The sequence below is a fragment of the Cygnus olor genome, chromosome 1 (genome assembly GCF_009769625.2).
Source record: "Cygnus olor isolate bCygOlo1 chromosome 1, bCygOlo1.pri.v2, whole genome shotgun sequence".
In the NCBI taxonomy this organism is placed as follows: domain Eukaryota; kingdom Metazoa; phylum Chordata; class Aves; order Anseriformes; family Anatidae; genus Cygnus; species Cygnus olor.
In genome coordinates, this window is record NC_049169.1 from 116,485,641 (window position 1) to 116,506,581 (window position 20,941).

At 38.8% G+C, this 20,941-nt stretch overlaps 1 protein-coding gene and 1 pseudogene across 1 annotated transcript in view; both read left to right on the top strand.

The window, feature by feature from the left end:
• The window catches only part of PDXK (pyridoxal kinase), a 52,511-nt gene that overhangs the window by 4,748 nt on the left and 26,822 nt on the right, over window positions 1–20,941 (top strand). The window contains exon 2 of the mRNA XM_040545436.1: window positions 16,679–16,733. Coding sequence (XP_040401370.1) covers window positions 16,679–16,733 — 55 coding nt within the window. The remainder of the gene's footprint in view (window positions 1–16,678; window positions 16,734–20,941) is intronic.
• On the top strand, window positions 5,497–7,541 carry LOC121064153 (annotated as a pseudogene).

Genomic DNA, 20,941 nt, shown 5'->3' on the forward strand with positions numbered 1-20,941 from the left:
CCTCCTCCTGCATTAATTCTGTGAGTCAGAAGAAGAATGAATCAAAGATCTTTACATAATAATACTGGGAAATGTACCTACTGGCTCACCCTTATTTTTGTTACAGATCAAAGGCTGAAAAAAATAACCCTTAAACAAAAAGTAAATTCAAAGATAAAAGAATATACTTTGTATTTGTAATGTCCAAAAATTGTCCTAAATTACACATCTGAAACGAGAATTGTGGCTTTAGATTCATACTTCAAATTAAGCTTCCTTGCCTTGATGTTCCTGTAAGGTAATCAAGGGTCATACAAGGTATTTTGTTTGTTTGCTTGCTTAAAAAAAAAAAAAAAAAAAGGCCACTTCCCTTAGGAAGTCTTATTCATATCTGTGTAAACTGCATTTTCTTGATATGTCAATGTCAGTGCATTTAGTTGCAAAAATCCAGTGAAGGCCATGTTCAGAGTGAGACCCTGAAAAAGACTTGTAATCCAAAAGATCCCAACAAGGTGGTTCCATCTGGCAGTTTGGATTTCTAGGAAAAAGCTTTGCCATTGCTTTGCAGATAAAGAACAGAGGATGGCTCTCGCCCTGTAGGAGCTCTAATGTCCTCTGAGAGCTTTGATGAACTTCTGAGAAGTTTGTAGGAGATGGACGTTAGACCAGCATGGCAAGCTGGCAGGGAAAGACAGTAGGACAGGACTGAGAAAAGACAAGGAAGTGGAAAACTCCTTGAAAGAAAAAAAGGGGGGGAGCACTCTTTCAGCTCGCAACACTGCTTGAAGACTGAGGTAGTATCCGTAACTGCTCCTACAAATCACTTAAGTAAGCTTTTTGTCCCCAAGAATCTCTAGAAACTGAAATGACATATTTTGAAAGCACAAAAGCTTTGTGTATTGTCAACAGTATTTGAACTTCTCCACTGACAAAATCGTTTGACTTGGTTGATAAAGGATTGTTTCCTTCTTCTAATGTCTGACATCAGGGAGATAGCAAAATATTTCTTGTGGTTGTTCAGTGTTCCACAGCTGAAAGTGAAATTAATTTACTTTCTGGCCTTAAAAGTGTGTTAGGAATAATGTTTAAAACAAACAAACAAAAAAACAAAAAAGTACATTGAGTTCAAATGAATAATCAAATGAAATGATCAAATGATCTCAGTGTTAACTGTTTGTCATTTACAGCTGATGATGCTAATTTTAGCTTAAGTTAATGGGAAATAAAATGTTTATGTGCGTCATTAATTACTCAACCTATACAGTGTGTAACACACACACAAAAAAGCATTACAGATTGCGTAATAGAAGTCATTAATCTCTTACCATTCATTCTGCTGGAGAGTTTATGTAGAGGACTTGGTAGTTCTTGTTGTCTATCATGGAAATACAGAAATGCTGAGGGATGTTCACACCAGTTAGTTATATATTACAGGTGAAAAACTGAAAAAAGCATTTTAAGATGCATTAAAATTTATTTTGCAGTGTGTGTTTGGGGCCGGTTTACTAGTTGCTGCTTTAAACTTTTTAAAAGGAGATTATTTCCTGCAATTGATTATTATAGTTTGCTAACATTTTCATGGTACATTGTGAAAATTGCAACTATAGAGGTACATGTGCTGATATTTGACATAATATTTACACTGTGATGTGTGCTATAGTGAAGAGCTAGTAGATTTTTTTTGACATAAATGTAATCTCTTGATCAAACTCAACATAGCAAAGTGGAAAGATGAGGAAGTGGAAAGATGAAGACCATTTGGTGTCTAAAAGAACATGCAAATATTTGACTTCACAGCAAGCAAAATTGCTTTCCCCTGGTTTTCCCACTTTCTTTGGAAAATGGAGCCTTCAAGAAACTGCAAATCGTACAAAAGGACTGGAAAACCTTGCCTAGAGGTGGATCTGCACTGCTTGTATGGAGAATATCATGTACTCACGCAGAGAATCAGTAGCAAGTGTTTACTTGGTTAAGGCATTTCTTATTAGGAAATGGCATTATATTCTATCCTTAAAGATTGGATTTTTTGATTGTTTGAATATTCGCAGTTATCATGTCTTTTTTTCTGCTCCAAATGAAACAGTTGAGAGAATATTTTTCCTGTATAAACAAACAAGGACAGATAACTGTCAATATTGGTGACATTTCTGCAAAAATTGAGCTTCAAGTTGAAGTTAATTTCATTTACACATTAGTTGAAATGTACCAAAGTGTATTAAACATAAAAGTATAATTTGGAGTAATAAAATGAATCTTGAATTGTACGTATGAAGATGGTAGAAAGATACACCCGAGAAAAACAGGTGACATGCAAAGCTACTGATACTTTTCTAAAATCTGCCTTTTAGTAAAGTGCTGTCTCTTTTCATCTTTTCTGTTTGCATCCCAAAATATTGGTCACCTTTCCTTGAGGAGCCTCTTTAGTCATTTTAGATGAGGGATACAGCATTGCCCATGGCCAACTGAACACATACCAGGCAGGTATTTTTAGACTCTTCAGACAGAAAAAACGCAAGTGAAAGTTCCACTTCAGTTGTTTGTGTTGTGTGGAGAACTGGCTTGAGTTGGTGAAGCAAGGTTAATGTGAGGAGTCCGACAGCAGCCCTGGTACAGAACATGCCAGTTCTTCTGAAATTACTGTCTGTGGGAGCATGTGCATCCATATAGTACCCTACAGAGGAGAAAAAAATGAATCAACCAAAGAAAACTGTTGATGAGCATAACACTTGAAACATGCCAAGAAGATCCATGTGGATGGATAATACGTGTCCCAACAGAAGCCAGACTAGTTCATCATCTTGTGGCTTGGCAGCACTGGGGTAACTTGTCATAGCAAAAAGCATTACAGAGCTGAAATTTGGCTGTGCTGAACTACCTGATATTTTTCAGGCCTTTGTTCTGGACTCGTATGTGTTGATGCTAATTCATCTGTGACAACTCTGAGCTGCAGTTCTCGTAACATCTGGAACAACTATGAATAGAGCAGCAGGGAGACCTGTTATACCAAAAGCTCTTACGTGGTTCATTTAAAAAGCAACTCCCTTCACCTTCTGTCAGCCTATGGAAATTTTAAGCATATCCCCTGGATTGGGCTGCCATTACTAGCAGTAGAAATCCTTCCGTAGTGATTTTACTTCACTTTCTTAGGAATGCAAAGCACTTTGTGCCAGAGGAATGTGGTGGCTTTAGCTAGTGCTAGAGCGTGTGTTGAAAATGGTAGAGTTTGCCTTGTGGCAGAACAAAAGCTGGGGATGCAGTTTCTGATCTGTAGGTGCAGTGGTTCCTGAAAGCAGAAGTAAATGATATTCCTGACCAGTGGAAGCTTTCCAATCTGATCACAGTTGCTCCCCTTTTCCCCACTGTAGGGCCCAGTAGTATTTTACTTCTCAGAAGAGGATATATGGAAATCTCAAGCAAGGATGACAGAGCTATTTCATTTGCTTTGGTGCTCACCTCAAAGGGGCTCTACTTTTGTTTGTTAGTTTATTTAGTGTTAACACTAAATCATTTAATTTTCTTCCTGAATCTTACGGTGCTTGTTTGTACGTCCTGCACATGGTATTTCTGTTCCCCATCTTCTGTAAAGTGGGAAGAAAAAAAAATGAGCTGTAATAGAAACAAATGTTGGCTAAATTCTCAAAATTTGATACTATTTTTGCAGAATTATATGCCAGAATTTATGGTGATGCATTTAGCAGTTTAGCCTAAATCTAGTCTCTCTCTCTCTCTCTCTCTCTATATATATATATATGTATATATATGTATGTATTCTAAATCTGTGTAACTTCATGTATTTTACAGCATTTGTTGTGGGTGATGAGTACTACTAAAGAAGTTCAGGCTGAGGGAACTCTTTTCCTTCTCTTTTTTTCCTTTCTCTTTTCCATCCTACTTGTCACTGTGGTTACTCTCACTTCTCTGGCAGAATACAGCACCTTTCTCATAGGTGCCAGGCACTGTGTTACCTGTGGAAACCATCAGACACTGTCAGCAGCTGAGAGAAACAGAAAAAATGTTTAGAAAATGAACAGAACTGAGGCCAGCAGGGATAGTATTTCTTGTAGCACAGAAATTATTCACTGATGCTGTTTGTGGACCAGCACAAGCTACCACCTGTGCCACAGCTCATTCCTTTTGTAGTCAAATATTGCCAGGAGCTTTAAATTAGGAGTCCTTGTTTATGTTCTTACTGTAGTTACTGGAAGTAATATTGTGCTTCTCATTCATACGACGACAAAATAAATATATGGCAACTCAGTAGTGTTAGGTTACCTGTTCCTGTAGGGTATAGTGTCATGATCTGCTGGAGTAAGTAGCAAAGCCAGCTTTAGAAACTCGTTCTTCCCTTACCAACACCAGTTGCTTCTTCCACCTGCACTATTTCTCCATCCACTTCAATTCTTCAAGGAAAGTCATTTTGTGAGGCCGTGTGGTTAAACTGCTCTGAGAAGCCATCCAGGTTATAAATTGATCTAGTTTCCTGATCCAGTTCACTGCATGGCCCCATGGACAGTTCTTTTGGTGTAACTGAGGCGTCAGAGGAGGAACAAGCCTCGGGCTCCTGCACCTGGCATCGGCTCCAAAAGAAACTTCCTCAAAGTATGCTTGTTTCAGACGTCTGCTTGCTCCAAAGGAGCTGGTGAGACCTTCAACTGTTCTCTAGAAGCTTCATGCTGTCCCCATGGTGACCTTGCTGTGATCTTTACAAAAAATGATGCCTCTTTCAGGAAGTTCTGTTCTGTTTTTGCAAGTATTTGTTATCTTGCACTTTAACATCTGATATTGTGGTAGGAGAGTGGGATCCGTTCATAGTCTACTTAAGAAGGCCAAGTAGAGCGTACGTGCTGGGTAAAACAAATCCCTGTCCTGTGAGATAGCTCCAACCCTCCCCCTTGAATGCACACAACATGCTTGCCAAGCATTGTTAACAGACTGACAGTTGGAGAATTATCTGTACAAAATATGAGCAACAGGATTAAACATTAAATAAAAATCAAGGGAAAGTAATGTGTTGTTGCATCACACCCGCACACACCTCAGTCACTAAAATCAGCAAGAGATTAAGTCCGTGCCTCAGCACTTGGACCTCTTGCTGCTGTGTGTGTCTGCCTCTCCTAATCAGTGTTTGTAAACTTACTTGTGTAGCACATTGTGCATGATTCCAGTTGGCAAGAGTTTGCAGTGACAAGTATGATGTTTTTGTCAGATTGCATCCAAGTATAGAAGGAAGTAACATGAAGATGATGAATATGAAATTTGCAGTGAACCTGCAGATTTTAGTATTCTTCAGAAGCATAGATCATAGAATCATGGAATGGTTTGTGTTGGAAGGGACCTTAAGGACCACCTGGTTCCACCCGCCTGCCATGGGCAGGGACACCTCCCACCAGACCAGGCTGCCCAAAGCCCCATCCAGCCTGGCCTTGAGCACCTCCAGGGATGGGGCACCCACAGCTTCTCTGGGCAGCCTGTCCCAGTGCCTCACCGCCCTCACAGTGAAGAATTCTTTCTAATATATAATCTAAATCTACCCTCTTTCAACTTGAGACTGTTACCCCTTGTCCTGTGACTCACAGATGAAGTGCAACTGCTCTATCAGATGTCAGTATCAAAAGTCACTGTTACCTAATAGTAAAGAGGGGCTAAGAAAGAAGAGGAAGAATTTATTTCTTGGGTGGAAGGCAGTCAGATACCCAAAGCACCATCACATTCTCCTTTTTTTGTTTGTTTGTTCTTTACTGGAATAATAAGGGGGTAAACAGACTGATATTTCTTTGTCTTCCGTTACCTTAGCCCGTATAAATCAGTGTCTTGCCGATCCATCACTTGACCCCACCGCAGATGGCAAGTATGACCTCCGGTGTGTAGGAAAGTTAACAGAGCAACTGTACTACAAATCCTTTGACTCTGCAACTGGGCTGATCCTGAACTGAACTGGCGTAATGCGTAATGTTGATGGGCTTGCACACTTGCAGACACAGGAGGGTATTTGAGTAACCTTGAATGAAATTTTCTGGAATACATGAACAGGCAACAGTAGTTTTTTTGATATTGATGGAATCTCTGAGATATTGTAAGGTTGGCTCCTATTTGAAATCTCCAAAGTTCCCCGTCTGGATGCTTGGCAATGAAGCATACCTCACAGTATTTTTTGCCAAGGATATGGCCCTTGATGCTCCTAAAGGCCCTTCAGAACAAGCTAGAAGGGTTTTCCAAATGTATGAGCCTGAGGATAATGGCTTTATACCTGACACTCTCCTAGAAGACATAATGAAGTATCTGAACCTTGTTTCAGATCCTGAGTATGTAAACCTCACAAAGACCAGATGAGGCCCGGAAGGACTGGGCATCATATTACCAGGTCCCTTTCTGCAATAACTTCCCTGAACCAGGATCCAGAGTTCCAGAGTCATTCACTGTTTACCACTGCAATAGATTGGAGTGATTCAACTATAACAAAAAGGTCGTGGATGTAGAAGGCACAGCAGTTAGTAAGGGTTTTGAAGAACCAGTGCTATAAACTGAGGACACTCCTGTAAAGCACTGCTTGCAAAGCAATTGGCTATATATAGAATTACTATGAACTATAGATCAATCTCCTTCCTTAAACTGATGCATTTCATTTAAACCATTGAAAAAATGCTGATGATGTAGAACAAGGAATTTGGTAGTGCTGAACAAAATGGCTTAGAGGGAATTTTGTTGGAGACATATCATATTGTCTTCTTAGTACCTTATATTGAGTAGATAACAATGCATACCAATCTGTCAGGGTGGAAAGTAAAAAACTAAGTGATCTGGTGAATTTGCTCTGAAGCATTATTGTGTCTTCGAGGCTCATTTGAAGGGGCATCGTTAAGGCAGTATTATCCTTCTCTTGAATTTGGCCTGATTATGTTTCAGGTACATACTTGTGTAGTGAACATGTTTAGAAAAATCAGGGAATAAACTATCTGAGAACAAATTCACTGCAGTTTCAGGCTGTTCCAGTCTTTTCTGTTCAGATGATCTTGATCTTACAGCTAGATCTGTCCATCTGTGAATTCTCAATTCACATGTACTGATTTTGCCGGAGCACTTTGACAAAAATTGCAGTCTGCTCTGGAAGAAGAGAGGGACATTCATTTTCTGCTCCAGTCTTCAGTATGTCCTCTGACATGTGCAGTGCTGAAGTCAGCTTGTAAATCCTGCAGATTGGTATGCAGCTGGTCAGAGGGGAAAAGGGGATGTTGCTCCAGAAGCAGAAATAAGACAACATGAAGTGATCATCTTGTTTGGCTGGCACGTGCTTAGTTGTTGAACGTGGGAACTTGTGGACATAGAGAAACAATGAACTATCAAATAAATGCGGTGACAACATATATAAAATATCCCAGGCTACTTCATGCCTAGCTTCCTCTCGTGTGCATTCTTTTGTAACTGGATACCTAACTTGGGAAGGGAAGAAAACAGCATAAAAGATGCATCAAGTTTGACCTGAGAATGCAAGAAGTTGAGTTGAGGTTCAGGTAGAGAAAGGCATGGTGGTTTGGGGTTTTTTTAGGGATTTTTTTCTTACTGTGAGGGTGAACAGTTCTAACCAGGAGTTTATTTGTATATACTTGTATTTTTGTATCATTAGTCTTTGCATAGTGTATTTTATTTATAAACGTATAAGTATATTTAAAAGTAGTCTCTTTTTTGACGAGTATCAGAGACTATCCCAATGCTACTTTTCATATCTGTTATATGCTTTCTTGTGTTTCTGGTGCCTACCTTTATGAAATAACTTCTTCTCAAGGTCATCTGCTGTACTTTTTTTTTATTGTCTGTTTTGTGATGGTCTGTTTCTAACCCCAGGATCTTAAGTGGCCTCGTTGGTACCTGGCTCCAGATTAAAGAATCATCAACAATTACCTCCAGCATCTCTGTTTCTGAGCCAGTTTATATGCTCTTGTATTTTTACCTTGGAACAGTATCTCCAATGTCCTAATGATTTTTCTTTGCAGTGCCTTGTCAAATGTTGTACTAAAATACGGCTCTATTATACCTACAGAGTTCTCATTATCTACTTGGTATGGATTATTAAAAGCTCAGAAAGAGAAAAAAAGATTGGGTTAGTCAATAGCAATTTCAGTTCAGTTTATCAACCCACGCCAGCCATTATGCCTGCTTCACTAGTTGCCAGGACATGCCTTTTCTTTTCCCCAGGTTCCTTTTCCCCAACTGAATATGTGTTCTGATTTCATATATCCAGTATAATGTATGTTTTATGATTCTGTATCAAATGGAAGGAGGTGCAATTAAGTGAAAGAGCTGGCACACAGACAGTGAGAGGTGCAAGCAGCAACTGGAAAATCCTTTCTCTTTCTCCTGCTCCAAATTAATGTGATGACAGAAGTTTAGCCTTTTGAACTGTGTTTCTGCTCCAAGTCTAAAGGAATACAACGGAGAAATGATGTTCACTGGAACGACAGCGATGGCTGTGTGAGATAAAGTCCCAAACTGTAGCACGTCTATGCAAGCCACTTGTAATACATTGGATACTTAAGAATGTTTCATGGCCTGGTACAGAGACTGTTACTGGAAAGTAGTGCTGCCATTGCTTAGCAGGGAAAAAAATACACAAAACCAACTCAATTAACCAGTTTGACAGGGTAATTTAAACTGTGGCATTAATATTAATGCTGTTAATGGCTTTAATGACTTTCAATTAAGCTCAGTATTAATATATCTAAAAAAATGGAATGGCATGGTTTTGGTTTATGTGGTAGAGTGATTTTGTAAAAGAGCACAGGTATTACTGGCAAATTCAGTTTGTGGATTATGCACATATTTGGCTGAAAGCCAGCAGTTTAAGGACACACCACAAGATTTCTTGAAAATTCTTCATAAATTCTGTCTACTTAAAACTCTGTAACCCCACTTGTTTAAGTTTGTCTTTATGCTGTAAAGCTTGTGGAGAAATCTTATAAAACTGTAGAACAACCGTATGCGTATCCTGTTCGTGGCAGTAAAGCCAGCTGGGATCTAAATGTGGATGAGGAGGGAGGGCCTCTGGAAGAAGGCATGATCATGTAGCAGGGCTCTTTAGACTTTGGTTTTATATTGCTGTGTGAGAGAAAGGCCCTCTGAAGTTAATGAGACGTGCCTTGTGCAGTCCTGAGCAGGGCAGCTTTTGCTCTCAGCACTTACATCTTGGTTCTGATGGGCTCGTGCTTAATGGTTTTCAGGTGCTGGCCCCTCACATGGGGCATCACACACGTTCTGCTCATGCACCCATCTACCTTTAGCTTCTTTTTTGGCTCGGGACCGTTTATTCAAGTGCCTTATGCCAACTCACCTTAATGTTGAATTTCCTTATGACAGCTGTATTTGTGGAGGCAGGGAATACTGTAATTAGATAATTATTAATTGTTTGTTAATTAAAATTCACACTCATAGTTAAGATGTTTGTGTTGACATAAACTTCACATTCTGACGCTTAATAAAAAGTGTGTGCGTGTATGTCATGTGCTTCCATTAACTTTTGAAAATTCAACATTACATTTTGTTTTGAGTATACTGGCAGGCTTTCATAAAAAGCCGTGAATTTGTGGGGAAAAATAGAGGGGTTTTGAGTCTGATGTAGTTGTTGCAGCAGCAGGTGGCATGGTCTCTGTTCTGAAAAATGAAGTACAATACCATACGTATTATATGGTACTGTACAGATCATTTACAGCACACAGATGGAGTACGTATAGTGCAGGATGGTTGATTTTGCACATCATAAATTCCACAAGCTGTTCTTTGGTGTCAGGGAGGGAGCAGTGTCTTGTTCCAAGCTGTATGCTTGCTTACAAGTGTGTAAGGAACGGGACGCTGGATGTTGCATATGAGGAGGTCTAGTGATGCTAGCTTAAGCACGAGGGTTTGCAGAGTGATGGTGCCATTACCTTGTCACTGTCTGCTGATAATATTGATTCAGATGAGCTTAACACTTGACCAGTTCTCAGGGCTATAAGAAGTCATGCATTTTTAATTCTTTAAGGAGGCACACATTCAGTATTTGGAACAGGATTTATTTTTCACAACTCCCATTACTGAAATCTGTAGTAGTGCTATGTTTAAGATAGCAGGCTGATAGACCACGTCCTCCAGATGTCTTCCTTCTCAAAAAAGCAGCACCGTGGTTAGAAATGGTTTGGAAATACAAGATCTAGAGGTTAGATTGTGATGATCCTGTTGTGCTTTACAACTTGCATATCTTGATCAAGAGTCCAGACAGATGAGAAACCTTCTACTAGCACTAGCAGTTTGTTTTGACCAGGAGGAGGAGTGCATACGCTAAGATGTTTGAACACAGTATACTCTTTTAGAACTGGTTTAAAACCACATCCTACCATCTGTGATGCTTCCTTGCTACTCAGCGTCTCCACAAGAATGTGTTTTCTCTGCAGAGCCAATCACTCTACATTCAAGCAAGTGATTTTCATGGAGCATAGTAGGTCAGACTATTTGCTAACTTGCGAGAGAGTTGCCTCACCATCACGAAGTGAAAGCAGTGAGATTTGCCTGGATTTTATGACTTTGTGAATCATTCCCAGGCATCCCAGGTTTTTTAGCCATCAGGTAAGAAAGCAGCTGAAGTTAGTGACTGTTTCTGAAAATATACCTGCATGTAGATCTTGCCCAGTGCAGGAACGTAAATTAGTAGTACAGTGGAGTTTACATATGTCAATCTGTGCTTAGGAATTCTGCACGTAACTCACCAGCTACCTTTTTAGGCTCTATCTGGATGGGTTTGATTTGCTTGTCTAATCTGTGTTAACCTTCTCACTATTATTAATATTTACTGCTGCTTTGCTCTAACTCACCAGTCCATTTCCACCCATTGGCATAAAGGATGGGGCGTTATCTACCTTTCATCATTTAAATGCTCGTTGAAAGTCTCATCCTTTTTCCATAAGCCTTCCATATAATATGAACATCTAGTTAAAACTAGAAGAGTTGATATGCAAGGGAGTTAATGCTGGATTTATTTTGGGGAGAACTAGGTGCATTGAAGTCAAATCCTCTTTTCAAAAGTGGAGTCCAAAAGTCTCTCTTAGCTTGAGCGTCTGGTTAGCAGAATTTATTTAGCAGAATCTTGTCCTTTCTCCTTAGCCAATGCCATTTTCTTGCCAAATTGCATTTCCCTTGGAAATAAAATCACCTTTTAGAGTTGTGAACAAACAATTTGTATAGCGAGATTTTCACCAGTGACACATTTGTAACTCAGATCTGGATATGAAGCTCTAATTGTACATACAAGAAATAAGGTACCTTATGTTCACAACAAATGAATTTTCATGAATGATAGACAGAGCTTGGTTTACAGCTCTGACTTCTGATATTTTCTCTGGATTTGTGGTTTACAAACTTTCTGGTTTATGGGATCACTTGGAAAAATTGGTTTTGCTGTGTTTGTCTGGTATGGTAAAACTAACATTTTCCAAAATCAGGAACTTTGAAGAAACTGGAGACTTTGGGTGGAGGTCTCTGTTTTGCTTCGTGAAATCCAGGTAGCAACCTGTGAACATTTGTTAGGGGACATGAGTAATATGGAAGAAAAGTGTAAGCAGTTTACATAGTCTTATATAATCTTTTATTTTTCCCTCACACTGCTTTTCTTTCTGCCTTTCACTCATTGTTGCAGATTTTTCCTCCAACTTGAGTTGCAGTACTGCTTGGTATTCTTAGTTTTGGACTGTAAAATGAAACACCGTTGAAGGCACGTACAGACTATGCTGCAAAGTAGAGAGGTATTTTTAATTGAATTTCATTCCAGCAGAACTAGGTCATTGTTCTCTAAGATTGTCTGAATTAAGTACAAACTAAAGCATTCTAGTTAAATTGGTCCATTGCCCGTTTAACAATGAAGAACGCAGTGTCTTTACTGACAAAGCCAGCATAGTTAATAGTGTAAATATACCATTGTGCTGGATTTTATCCTTAGAACCAAAACTTCAGGATGGGAAACAAGTGATGATACGTTTGGTGTCATTTACATGTGGATACACACAGATTTGTCTTCCTTCCTTTTTTTTTTTTTTCCCAAACTGAATGCAAAGAGAGAAAAGGGTAAGTTTGGAATACTTTGAAGTGTGATACTTTTGAAAACTTTTTTTTAATTTTTTTTTTCTCCAGAGAAGCATGGTAAAATTGCAATACAGATTTTATGCAGAAACAGCTTTTATCATTTCTCAAAAGCATTCCTCAGAGTAAATAAAACTATTAAATGAGAATTTATATTAGTATTTAGTCTGCAGCCCAGCTAATCTTGAAAGTTAGCCGTTTTCTGTCTCAAGTGATATTACCAATCATATAGCAAATAGGATTACGAGTTTAAAATAGTTGCTTGTATTTGTCTTCAGACCATTGGTACATAATGTGATTTATACAAATATAAAAACAAAGCTTAACAATTGTTAAAGCTGAATTTGAGATGTTACATTCAAAATCTTTAATATCTCTTGCTACGGTCACGTTTTCTGTAACATAGAACAGTTTTCTTGTTTTGACAATCCTCCCTTATACAACAGGCACAACTTTTACCTCTTGAAGGAAAAGTATGTTTCTAATCTGTCATTTCTAACAGTCTTTTTGTTACTAGCTCTTTGCAGTGTGTTACTAGCTCTTTGCAGTGAGGGGATAGCATCTTTCAGCGTATATATGATTGAAAAGTTTTTTAGAATGGAAAGGAAGACAGAAAGTAAATTTTAAACAAAGCTCTATCTCACCAAGAAATGCATTAACATTGGCAAATCCAAAAGGTTGCATTTTTGGAGGTGAACCAGAACTAGGAACTAACTGTGTATATATTTATACAACAAGATCTTTTCTATCTATCTGGGACTTCAGGGAAATCTTTTTTTTTGTCTTTTTATTTGCTTGGATATAAGTTTAAATTACTTCTGTGCTTTTAGGAAAGCGATGCTTTTGGCTCTTTTTTTCCAAAAAGAGTCAACATTTTAAAATGTTGTTTGTGTATTTTAAAGTATCTTCCTTTCTATTGTGTTGATTTTTCTCTTGAACCCCCTTGCTAGCTGGGAGATGTCGTCTTGTAGATCTGTAGACCTGGTGCTGCACAGATGATGCATCTGCTGTTCCTGAGGCTGGAAGGGCACTTTGTGCACTGGGGGCTGACAGGACTGGATGACATTTGGCCCTTTCCTTCAGTTATTTGTGAGGAAGCGCTCAGCCTCATTGGATCTCATTCATAATGCTGGAGTATGTTTTTCATGCCAGCTCTTTCTTGAAATGCATTCTGGTCCAGTGTGTGTATTTTATTTAATCTTCCAAATATTTTCCTGAAATCTGTCATTCAGCTCTGCCAGCCATGCCTTCCAAACACAAGACTCCTCTATTCTTGATGTTTTGTGATTTAATTTTAGAAATGTAGCAGTTCTGCCTCCTTTGGTGAAGATACTTAAAAAAATGTTGAAATTGCCCATTTCCCTCTGAGACTTGCGTCAAAGTAAACATCACTATATGACGTGATAGAGGCAACCTGAGTTTCTTAACTAAGAAGAACTTTGTCTGACATGCGCTTAAACTGAAGGCTGAGAGATTTGGGATGAACTCAGTTATCTTTTTCCTTTGAAATGTGCTTATCATCCTTACCCAAACAGGCTGTGGGTTTAGATTCGCCCAGGATTTGCAGCTCTGTGGGCAAATGATATTTTTACAGACCGACAGTAGAAGGAGGTGAGGGAAAGCAGAAAGTGGTCTCTGGAGGGTCTGTGAGAGGCCAGGTCATCTGAAAAAGGGGATAAGGATAATGTGGGAGATGTGTCTCCCTGGTAGCTGGAGCATGGACACTTGAAAAGTATCTGCTGAAACCCACATTTCCAAAACCGGTGGCAGGACTGTCACCATAGGACCCTTCTTAGAGGGGGACAGGGGAAGCAACGCCAGGTACACACTATTTACAAGCACATATGGGAAGCAATAAATGAAGCATTATTGTGCATTCCGTAGTAAGTTCACTCCTCACACTAATCAAATAGAATCACAGAATCATTAAGGTTGGAAAAGACCTCTAAGATCATCTGGTCCAACCATCCCCCTACCACCCATGTCACCCACTAAACCATGTCCCTAAGCCTTTCCTTGACCTTCCCCAGGGACGGTGACTCCACCACCTCCCTGGGCAACCCGTCCCAATGCCTGACTGCTCTTTCTGAGAAGAAATGTCTCCTAACTTCTAACCTGAACCTCCCCTGGCACAACTCAAGGCCATTCCCTCTAGTCCTGTCACTAGTTATCTGTGAGAAGACGCCGACCCCCAGCTCCCCACACCTTCCTTTCAGGTAGCTGTAGAGAGCAATAAGGTCTCCCCTGAGCCTCCTCTTCCTCAGGCTAAACAACCCCAGTTCCCTCAGCCGCTCCTCACAGGACTTGTGCTCCAGGCTCTTCACCAGCTTCGTAGCCCTTCTCTGGGCACGCTCCAGGGCCTAGTTTCTGAAGGTGTTAGTTCTGATGTAGGCAAAATCCAAGCAGTGGTTTCCTTCAGCTTGTTTACACAGAAGTGAGAGGAACACATGCGTGCATATACACACACAGAGACCAGGCAGTGTTTTAAGATCCAAAGTTGGGTTGTTTTGTGTACGTAAGAGGCTGATACGCAAAGAAATTCAGGAAACAGTAGAAATGTGGTGTATCAGCGGGTATGAGGTGAAACTGTCGGTATGTCAGTAAAGGCATTTGTCACACTGGTGGAGCTGGCAAAGTGGCATGTATGTGGCTTCTGCCGTATTTATCAAGCCAAGCACAGAGACAGCTGCACACTTCAGTGAACCATGATAAACCATTACCAGCTTGAAGTTGTGCTCTGTTGACTGAACACCGCAAAACTGCTGTGTGGATCTAACCTTATAGTTAATTGCCATTTCACCTGCATTTTGCTGAATTACTGCATTTTGATTGCCTATAAAATAAGAGGAAGTGCTGAGGTGACGATTTATCTGACATTTATGTATGTATTTACTTCAGAAACATGAATGTAGGTTTGTTTCTATGTGTAGATAAGACAGTAACCAAAGTGAATCGATTTTAAATAAGTGAATTAAAATAAGTAATTTAAATGTGTTTCCTGTTAATAAGCAAAAATGCACATGCAGACATCAAGGTTAAGGTTGTAGTAGTATTGCCATGTTCTCACCTCGTTCATTCCTTGGTCTTTAAAATAAAATCTACCAAGAGGAAACAAGAAACTGGAACAAGAGTAGAAGCTGAATTTAATTTTAACTTGATCAGGCAGAGACAACCCACCATTCTGTCTGTCATTAATGTAAGATTACTTAGCTACCTAGTTAAGAATGAACAGAAAGCTTTATTAAATGTTGCAGTAAGAGACTTAGTAAGACCCATTTAGACACTGAGCTGTAGCACGACAGAAGTGCAGTGCCTGCAGGCAGAAGGAGCTATCCATTGCAGCACATACCTCCATCTTGTAATGACCCAGGGTTTGAAATAAGGGGCTTGTTACTTAATGGTTTTATGTGAGGGAGAAAGTACAAGCACTGAGGAAATCTCATGTCTGGTACGATACACACAGAGGTTTTTAATGCATGTGAAGGGGTTGCCTTCGTGATGAAAAGAGAGAGAGATGTGCTTCTCAGGGAAAAACGTGACTGGTAAAAGCCTCATTTATTCATTCCCCCCTCCTCAGCAAATTGCCTGAAAATGGATCATGAACAGTGATGCATCGTTACTGTTATCTCCTGGTATGACTCACTGAGCCATATATAGCAGCTCTTCTTTTGAGGAGAATTCTTACTCAGAGCAAGTAGGATGTGAAAGCAAATATTAAATGTCAGACTGTTATGTCACTGTTGCATTAGAATTTCTCTGGTTGTAGACAAAAATGTCTAAAAATGGCTTGAACAGTAATCCCTAATTCTATTGAACAGGTATTATCAGGCTAATAATCCTCGTTAGTTTTCTCCTGACTTGGTGTTCTTATTTTCAAAATATTTATCTCTTTTTGGGCAGCAGGAATGTTTGTTGATAGCACTAGCAAATTATTTCTTTCAGTATTTGGATTGCTGGTAATGCAAGGTAGCAGATGGGTTTGGAGCATGCTTTAGGCTTTTTTTTTTTTTTTTTAGTTTGTCCTTTTAGAAGCTCTTTCCCTTTGATTGCCTAATTTTCCCCAAATTAATTCTCTCTGATTTCTTTCTATTCTCTTAGCACTAAGCTGTAAAGAACCTACTTGTGAAATCCAAGTATTGCTTATCACATTGATCCCATTTAAGGATTCTTCTGTCCTTTTTTTAGAAAGATTGGCTTTCTGAAATATGAGCAGCATCCTCCCTCCATATTTTGCATTCATTTATTACCTTGAAATTCAGACTGCTTTTCTTGCCAAGAAAAACTAGCCAAGGCTTTCTTCGTGGCTTCTGTCATTGCTGCTGGGACAACCTCTCCATCCTTGTCCCCAGATGAACTCTTGCCTGAGGATTCAGGGCTCTGTTTTTCTGATGTTGTTGCCAATGTCACTTTTTCCATTCTGTGCTAAAGTACTGCATTGTTTGTTTATGTTGCATGTATGTTGACTCAGCTTTCACTGTGAAACAGCACTAAAAATTTTTATATGTGCTCTGAGAAATAAGAAAGCTGTCTTATGTTTTGTGATTCCAGTAACATATTGACAAAGCTGTATTAGTAAAAGAAATATTGCTGTGTTTTGTTACAGGTTTTGGGATTTGAAGTTGACACTGTGAACTCAGTCCAGTTTTCAAACCATACAGGTAAAATATTTACATGTACCTTAAAGACACCACTGCACCATCACTTGGCTGTACTCAACGTGTGGCTCAGCTTATCGCATGACAGTGGAAAGGAGTTCTCTTTCACTCCCATTTTCAGGATATCAGACATAAATGTAATTTTCAAGTCTCTCAGAAGTCTGTGGATTTGGGATTAGAGCATGATATGACATGGTAATGGCCTGTTCCGCTACTTCAGAGTGTGAGTTTCTTTTATTAGGCAGTAATATAATTAGCTCAGACAGTGAGATAACACAACTATGGCCAGCTACACAGCCAGTTCTGTGAACAGGGAAGTCTTCAGTACTGCATTCTGTACTGTATGTAATGTGATGCTCATAATCACATTACCAACCACAAACATCAGAATAATACCGAGCTAACCAAAACATTCCCACTCTTTGTGCCCATCCAGAAGGTGAGCAATTATCCTAAAATCACATTTTGGAGGGAGGGATGAGGTGTTAATACATTTGGGTGTATTTTTACTTGAGTCCTAAGCCTGAACATGAACAAAATATGATGTACTTGCATCATACTTTTAGACTTTTTAATATGCATAGTGCTAGAAAACTTTATTTTTCAAAAGAAAGATGAAATTTCTTTATTTAAAAAAACTTTTCACCCATAAAGGAGCTCCAAGTGCCTTGCTATTTTTGAATCAATGGAGACACATCTACTGTAATGGTGGTGGCAGATTGTTTGAGGGGAGATGTACTCTAGGTAAAATCAAGGAACAAATCTTGACTTCAGTGACTTAAAAAAGAGCAAAGTGGTTTCTGACAAAAAAAAAAAGACAAATACTTAGATAATATCCTAGTCTCTTAGAGGTACAACTGTATTAATCAGCTGCTAAATTTTGGAACATAAAGGAACAGAGAGCAGATCGGGAAGCCTCTGTTTTCTCGTAGCATGTTCATTTCCAGGCAGCTTTCAAAAGCTTGTAAGATGTTCCTATCATGGAAGGAATTTCATATCAGCAGGGTTTCACCCTGGAAAAAGGAAACAAATACTTCAAAGGTAGGTAGAAAGCCATCTCTTCTTGTTGAGGAAAGGCATGAAAGAAGTAATAATTAAACAAAGACTTGGGGGTTCTTTCCTGGCTCAGGCAAAAAGCTATTTATTCTGCTTGCAACCTTTGGCACAGTACAAAGGTTTGATCATGCTTTAAGAGATGTTTTGATCAACCTATTTCATTAATATATTTGGTTTTGGAGTTTGAGATTTTGTTATTTTGTTTTCTTTTGTTTCATTTTTGATAGCTGGGTAAAACTGTTGTAATCATCCAGGAATTAAGCAATTTTTTCACCTGAAGTAATAACTAAAAACTGAAAATGGGTTAGCACCTGTCATTTGTTGGCTTTCAGTTTTAAGAATAAAACAATTTCATAGGGCATTAAAAGAGCTTTATAGAGCTTATATTGGACCAAAGACTGAATGTGTCTGAAGGTAGGTAAATTACATTACCAGTAGGATGACCAGACAATGAAGATTGTAGAAGGAACAATAAATTAGCAATTTATTTATTTATTTATTTTTAAGAAGGCCTAAATGAACTTCCAAAAACTAAAAATGTCTCTGAGATCACAAGCCTTTAAAATATTTGGAACTTTTAATTTGTCTTCTGGAATTTAGGAGTCATGTTATCAGTTTGTTTTTTTTTTTTCTTTAGTCTTGATTGTCTTAGTAAATGTGGTAAAAAAAAAAAAAAAAAGCAAAACAACAAAGACTGGTGTACAATCTCTTGATTTTGGGAAACAAAGTTTTCAGAAGAAAATCAAAATACAGTAAGTCCTTGGCACTTGTCAAGAGTAAATAAAAGGAGGTTCTATTTAGAAGTTTTGGTTATTTGGATGAAAAAAGAGGGAATGGAAAAGAAAGGAAGGGGACGTATTCTCTTTTATGACGTCTAATTTTCTAGCACTCGTTTTTCCATGAAATCTTTTCCACCCTTTCTGAAGTCGTAGATTCTAAGCCCAGTTTTGCAAAGCCAGAGGGCTTTGCACCTTCCCTATGCTAGAGGAACATCCAGTGGTGTCCTCACAGAGACTTTTGTCCAGCCTGAACATTTATTTATGCATGCCTGCACACAAGTCAATGTACGTGCAGCCTGTGCTACTGCTGGGACTAGTGAACAGGATGTGCTTTGTTGGGCTGTGACTTGCATCTGGAGCAGTGCCACAACGCACAGGGATCATGTGCTGGATAAACTGGGAAGAAAACTGGTGATTTACTTAGGAGAACAGCATCTTATGAGAAACTTTGCTGTGGTCATGATTAAAGCTGAGGAGTAAACTTGTGCTTCAAAGTCTAGCTGGGAACGCTGGTTTCTAAAAGAGTGCAACATGCCAGAGGGGGCAAAGGTAGCAAAGTGTGTGACGTGGTGTTTGGACATGGCCTTCTTTCTTTCCTCATCTCCATCTTTAAACTTGGTCATGTCAGTGAAAGATAGAACACAGGGAGAATTCATGACTAACAGGCCTTCTTCAGTGAATCATTATAGCTCTTTTTTTGCCCTGTTTTTAAATGATTAAGATACCTCAGGGCTATTTCTGCTGACTTCTGCTCAGAAAATTCAGCCTTCTTTAGTCTCTGATAATCCTGAAATTCAGAAAATGTGTTTTAAGTCAGCTCCCCTGGGAGAACAGTTTGTCATATTGCTTGGTGAGGAACTTTTACGCTATGATTAGGTGACTCACCCTTGAATGGCATCGTGCTTCTTGTACAAATAAAAAAAAAAAAAAGCTGTCATGCAACCTACAGAGATTTTGGGCTTTTTATTCTATTACTGTTTTGTTTGCAAAAGCATCTCATTGCCTAATATGCAAAAATAAAAATCTAGGTTGTCTTTTTTTGACTGCATCATTGTTTATTTTTGGAGGGTGCGTCTTTAATTCTTAAGTGATTTGTATTTTTGTTAATGATAAGCATATAATGTGCTTACTTAGCCATCTAAATCTTACCTTTGAAGTTGTTCCAGAACAAATAGCCTGTTCCCACCCCCCTTTTTTTTTTTTAAAGCAAAACACTTTTGTCTTCCACTTAGTGGGTGTGTAGTGCGTGGTTGGATTGATTGGTAGGTCTGATACATGAGAAATTATAGTTATATATTGTTGATGTGATTCTTCACGGTCTGCCACCCATATGCACTCATTCACGCCTGTGATGTGTGGGACAAACAGAAAAAAATCCCCACTTTTGCCTAACAGTGGTAATATTTTCCTCCCACATTGACCAGCTGTAAATAATCCTCTAGTTCTGTCCAGGGGGAAATTAGGTACTCTATTTCTGGTTCTGTTGAAGCCCTCCTGATAGCTGAAGATTTAAGTAATGTTTTTAGACCAGGCTATCTGCAGAGTTTGCATGTGAATTTTGTGGCACAGCTGAAACCAGATTGCTTGCCCACCACGTGCCTTAAACACTACATCTTTCTTCCTTTTCCCCGTGTAAAATACTTGGTTATTGAAGCCCGTCGGAACAGATTTGCAGGGAGCACCACAGGAGAACTCAAACCTCAGAACAGAATGTTTCGCGTTGGAGAACAAAGACATCTTACACGCCTTGCTATACTTAACTGGTTTTATTTGGTTTTGTTTTGTTTTTTTTTTTCTTCTGGTATGCCTGGGATTTTTATTCTGTTCTTTTTCTCATTGTTTTTGAAAGTAATTAAGAAGCTTATAAATACGTTCTAAAGGAAAAAAAAAGTACCTTTGGAGGAAGGTTAGAAAGAAAAGTATGTAAATGTATCTTGGGTGTAGTGTTAGCTGTTTCTCTTATTTATTCTTTTAGATACAGGTGAAGCAAGACATTTGCTTGGAGACTAATGAATAAGTTTATCATTTTAGAGGGAAGTTTATCATTTTAGAGGCAGGAAGCATCATATCTTACAAGTTTTTCATTCCCTCAGCTGCTTAAAAACAAGCATAAAAAATTTAACTGCAATAAAAGGCTATAATACAGATAAGTAGAAGGGGTATACAGATGTTTAATGGTTTATGTTCAACTCTGTGTTTAAAATTTTTGTGTTTAAAATTTGTTTAATGTGTTTAAAATTTTTTATGTGTTTAAAATTTTTATTAATCCAGAAAACTAATGCAGTCAGCTCGAGCCAGATGCAGTTTTGCCAAGTGCAGTTTTGGAGAGCTGTATCGTGACTGGCAGCATTCTCTCTGCTCTCTTATTCTGGCACT